At 36.7% G+C, this 5,901-nt stretch overlaps 1 protein-coding gene across 1 annotated transcript in view; it reads right to left on the reverse strand.

Annotated features, from left to right (window-relative positions):
• The window catches only part of LOC104524732 (fibronectin type-III domain-containing protein 3a-like), a gene marked incomplete at its 3' end in the record, with an annotated part of 9,192 nt that extends 7,681 nt beyond the window's left edge, over positions 1-1,511 (reverse strand). Inside the window, exon 1 of the mRNA XM_010167698.2 lies at positions 1,416-1,511. Within this exon, the coding sequence (XP_010166000.2) occupies positions 1,416-1,511 (96 nt within the window). The remainder of the gene's footprint in view (positions 1-1,415) is intronic.
• Between the last annotated feature and the right edge of the window lie 4,390 nt (positions 1,512-5,901).

Consider the following 5,901-nt stretch of genomic DNA (forward strand, 5'->3'; position numbering starts at 1 on the left):
AGATGCCCCCTCCCTGGAAGTGTTGAAGGTCAGGCTGGATGAGCCTTTGAGCAACCTGGTCTAGTGGAAGGTGTCCCTGCTGATGGCCGGGGGGTTGGAACTAGATGATCTTTAAGGTCCCTTCCAACCCAAACTATTCTATGATTGTATGATAAATTAATTTCATAGAGATTGTTCAGATTGTCACAGGTTACAACTTTTTAAACATTAAGTACTTCAACTAAAATTAAGTACTCAAGAAATATGGTAAAACTTTGGATTCCAATTATCTGAAAAATTCTTTCAGTTCTTTAAAAATGAATTCTAATAGGAATCAAGACTTTAATGATTATTTTTAATTCACGTTTCTTCTGCCTGTTTGGAAACTCAATATGAAAGATACACGAATCAACTTATCAGCCAGCTTTCAACAGATGAAAGTCAAAATCATGGAGACCCCATGTGCTAGACCTAACAGCCTTTTCTTTTGCTAGAGGACAATTTTTTGTGCAGTTCAGATAATAAGTCCAACATATGCTGGACACTGAGTTTTTTGACTGCTTTTTATGTGTTGTAGTTCCTTCTCAGAGTACACCGTGGGGTGCGTGCTGTGTCAGAGGTAGACTGGTCACAACCACAGAACATCGTAAGAAAGACATACACTATGGAGAGTGGGACTCATCTGCTCTAACTTCCAGGTCTGACCTACTGACCTCAGGTTCATGTTATAGTTGAGGGAAAGAAAGAGACACCATCTAGAAGGCCATACATTTCATCATAATACAGGAGTCCAAAATAGCTGAGAGGAGTCATCCTTTTACTCTGCTTTGAAGGATGTCCAGGTTATCTAGCTCACATTTAACTTTCGGGCATCTAAATTAGGAATCATACAGCAATGAGAAAATCAGAGTCCTATTTTCAGATAAGCTGTGGAAACACAAATTATATTATAATTTATTCCCAATAGACAGCTTACATTTTTTCCACATTGTTTGCTACACTTTTTCTAACTGACCTGTTTTACTCCTTACCTGCAGGGAACTTCCCAAGATGAACTATGTACGTGCATAAAATTATATTGGTGCCAAAAAAACCCATCCAATAACCCAGAATTCAGTACAGGTCCTGCACAAATGAGCTATTTGGGTCATGACTGTATTTTATGTTCAGAAGGCATCGAGTACATTAGGATCCTGAACTAAACAAGGAAGTGTGCTTGTTATCGTCATTTAAGTAGTTAATATATAACTAAACAGGCACATATACAGCATAAGTCTCCCATCACAGAGATACTGCAGGTCTTCTCCCTTTATTTACTTGCTTGACCACAGTGACTCTGAAACTTGACACATTAATTTACTGAATTACTTATTTTGATTCTACTCCTATAATTTGCAGGAAAAGAAATAAAATAAGAATCAAATTAAGAGACATACCTGTGGGGCATATCCAGGAGGCACATAAATAGTAGGCACTGAACCATTTGGGGACATCATTGGAACCTGAGCAGGACCTAAATGGGTTACAGACATATTTAGTACAGCACCATTTATTAATCTGAGAAAGTTCAAAGAACATACTGAACTTGCAAAGTCCCTGTGAAAAATATACAAGATAACATGGATAAACAAAGGCAATGAACTGTACAGAAAAAATTATAGCAAAGGGCACTCTTAGAAACCTAAGAAACAGTTAGAAAAAAAACATCCACAGAAACACAATTGAAAAAAAAAAATCACCAGCACTTATTTCTCCCTTCTCTGTCAGTAAGCTTGCAGAAGAGCTTATGGCAAAACTTCTTAAGAAGTGACAATTCAACAGAAGTGGCACAAGATGAAAAGACAATAGAAGATACTTTAAAACAGAAACAAAAATTTTATTTAAAACAAATTGCTGAAACCAGATAGTATTCAGTTAAGAGTTGTAAAGAAAATTACAAAATTGCTGCTTTGTTACTATGGCCTTATCACCTAAACTGGTTTTGGTACCACAGGAGTGGGAGGTGGCAAAGAGGACACTGAATTAAGGTGCCAGGGGAAAGCCAATGTATTACAAACCAGTAACACCACTCCTACTGATGGGAAAAGTTGTGATACCATGATGATCCTTGTACCATGCAAACTGGAAAGAACAGAGTTCGCAGACATTTAGATAAACATGACACAACAGGGATGTGTTAAGGTGGCATTTGCAGATAAAGTACTGCCTGGAAAATCTGATACCTTCAAAGAGCACAGGGATGGCTATGACATAATTGCATTTTCAAAAAGCTTTTGACAATCTCTCTCAAAGAAGCAATGCTGCCTTTAGTTAAACTGGGAAAAGGGCTTCTCATGAGAAACTAACTGGCTTCAGAACAGGAAACAAAGAGAAGAAGTAATTGATCAGCTTTCAAAGTGCCTAGGGTGACAAATTTTTGGTATGCTCTCAAAGTGGTACAAAGGAACTCACAGTATTCAATGTCCAGACAATAAAAAAAACCAATGTTGATAAGTGCAAAGTAATGCACCTGGACAAAACCAGAAGTAGTTATTTACAGTGATAAGCCATAAATTCGCTGCAAATAAACAGAATATAGAGTTACTACATATATTTTTCTGGAAATACGAGCTGAGCATTGTTCAGTGGCATTTGTAGAAAAGAAAAAGAACATTAAACATTCTGCTAACAGAACAGAGAACAAGAAGAAAACATTATTACATTATGGTATAAATCCACGCTGTACCTCAATACTTTGAGTGCTATGTGCAGTGTTTGTCTCCACCTTTCAAAAAGAACACACAGAACTAGAAAAGGACAAAAAAAAGAAGTTTACAGTGTCTTTCCACCTGTTTATCAGTAAAGATGAAAGACACCAGGATTCTTCCACCCGAAGATGGTTACAACATAAAAGGGCTGGCAGCGGAGAAACAGTGAAAGACCTAAAAAAGACGCCCACCCACAGACTGCCTAAAAAGGGGAAAACAGGTATTTTACCATTTCTCATGTGCAAGAACCAGAGACCTTAAATCACTAGGTAAAAGGTTTAAAACAGAGAAAGGAATTTCTCATGAAATGCACAGGTAAACTGCGTAACTCCTCGCTTTAAGAACATTGTGGAAAGTAAAGTTTAGGTTCAGAAGAAATTAAAGTGAGAGAGGTAATCCATTAAGAGCTATAAAAAATACAGGTATTACTTTTGGTTCAGGAAGTTAGAAACAAGAAAGTTATTGCTGTGTGCCTGCCCTATCTTTATGCTGTCCCCTTTAGTATTTGATACTGGCCTCTATCAGAGCAAGCATATTAGCACAGGCTTCAAGAGAGACTGCCTACAGACACCCTTACATTCTTGTGTTTAAAATACACAAGGCAACAAATGCTGAAGTTTAATGATTAAAGAAAAACTGAGACACAATATAATCTGACCAGGTTTTATGGCAAGTGCATAAGGTTGGGATTCAGACACTCCAGGCTGTATTCTCTAAATTTCCAGTCCAGTCCAGTGAAGCTACCAAAAAACCAATCCGACTCTTAGTGAAGTTTCAGTAATACTTCTGAAAGGGCATTCTTAGCTCCACATTAATGTTTTATAAACGCAGGTAAGATCTGCAAATGGAAAGTACTAAGTAAATGCAAAGTACAGTATATAAGATCAGCAAACCTCATTGTGATAAGTGTGAACTGAGAGAAAAATAAAGATAACTATGTCTGAATGTCATTAGCAGGGGAAAAGGAATGAAAAGCATTCTTTAAAAAGATCACTTAATCCAACTTGATTACACACACTGTAGGGACTTCTTTAGAATAAGATACAGAAGTGTTTAAATTTATTACCTAAAAAGAATCACAGCTTTATTTCTGACTAAGTGTTAATGCACAACTGGGGGAGGAGGGGAAGATACTTTTTAAGAACAATGTCTTAACTGAAAGATTAACTGAACTGTGTAACAGCAAAGAATATAAGGACTACAGTAAGCCATAAACTGAAAACTGAACCTTCTTTGGGTCTTTTTGCTCAGCTGAAACTCAAGATGTTTCAGTGAAAGTTTCTCCTGACTATGAACTGCTAAAAATAAATGAAAGTGAAATGAAAAGCAGCGAAAAAGAAGCTGAAAAAGTGCTGTAGAGCATTATCTTACAATAAATTAAAAAATGTCAACAGTAATGGAAGCATATTTATTGTAAATTACCATTCAACCAAATAATGGTTTAAATTCTTACATAAGAGGGTGGATTTTTACACAGCTTGTATCTTGTATGGATTACTTGATCAATAATTAAGACCACAGTTACTTGAACTTTTCACAGCAAACTCAACATCCTTGGGGGATGAAAGAACTTTAACATTAACAGCCCGTTTCTTTGCGAACTGGTGGGTATATCTGTGTTTAGCTTTTTTGTTTTGTTTTGTTTTAAACGTCCAAAGAATATAGTTTTACCATCTTTTTAAAGTTTACTTATTTAGTGATTTAATCTAATAAACAACAAAAAAAGAAGGTATCTTTAATCCAGTACAAAGGCTGATCCACAAAGCCATTTTCAGTATAGTCATAATCTAGTGGTCACAAAAATAAAGACATAAAGCCAATGTATGACCCTGACAAATTATTGCAGTGTTAGAATAGAGTCTAATTAGTACTTTGAAAACTTGCATCACATCTTTAGCACTTTAAAGTTCCAGAATTAATGAAAATATATATTTTAATATTCAAGATGTAAGAGTGAACTCTAATTTATTTCTGATTAGATTTCCAAGTGACTGTGAAATGAAGTTAGATTGCAGAGGAACATTCAAGAAAACAGAAAGCATGTGGAAAAAAAAGTTGGCAGACTTTACATATTTTAATGAACGTAGGGTCTTTACAGTGAAATTACTGATTTCTTGACAGGAAGCATATTATTACCTGCAAAAATTTAAAAAAGCTTTCCTGTATCAAAATATAAAATGCTAATACACTTTAAACCCAGGTGTTTTTCCTTTTAGAAACAACTAACGTGAAGATCTTGGCTCTGCTTCAGTGAAATACACCACAAGAGGAATTTTCATGCTTTTAGGTATTGGCTAGACTGCTGCATAACAAAGCCAGATTGTTTTACCATGAGGTGAGACAGATTATAAAGTACCAGCACACAACAGTACCAGCAATTTGTGTTAAGCAAACATCTAATTTCCTATATTTCATATAAATGGAATCAACTTCACCCAAATCACTGTATTAGGAATGTTGATGACCTGACTGTTGTACGAGTAGGTCTCGAATCTTCTATGTACTTTCTTTCAGGTGTACGTGTTCTCTTATGTAAGAAGTGGTAAAGAAGTATCGTGGGAGAAAAAACACACACATAGCTGTGCTTTATACTTTATTCTTGAAAAATGACTCATCAAACACAGTAAGGTTTTATTTAACTCAACTGAACCCAAGAAACAGGTATTTCTCCACACTTCCAGTTTATTTTTGTCCTGAAATTTGCTATTTCCCTACTATGAAAGAGAAAGAGACTCGTCGAGTCTCTAAGTAAGCATTCTAAGTTTAAAAAATAAAAACGTCTATCAAAGATCACCTAAAACTTGGAATATGTGTCCTTAAATAGGAAATACATTAGAGAAATCCCAACAGTGGGAGGAATACCCTCAGCAACAGCAGGTGAAGTTCTCCACATGTCTATCTGAGCAGACTGTAAAACCCTCATTAAGCTCATTACAGCTACCATAAACGTGCAGCAAAATTAACAGTGCTGCATAATCGCCAGGATCGTGACCAACTGAGCTAAACACAGGAACTCCTGAAAATGCGAGGGCACCGCCACCGCTCGCCTCACGGATACTCGAGTCCTTTTAACGTTAACCCTTAAGCATCGCTCCGCTCGGAGTCGCCGACAAAAGCCCCCGCTCCGGGCGAGCACCGCGGCTGCCCAGCGCAACCGCCTGCGTGAGCGGATACC

Source organism: Antrostomus carolinensis, unplaced genomic scaffold, assembly GCF_000700745.2.
Source record: "Antrostomus carolinensis isolate BGI_N321 unplaced genomic scaffold, ASM70074v2 scaffold21435, whole genome shotgun sequence".
NCBI lineage: Eukaryota > Metazoa > Chordata > Aves > Caprimulgiformes > Caprimulgidae > Antrostomus > Antrostomus carolinensis.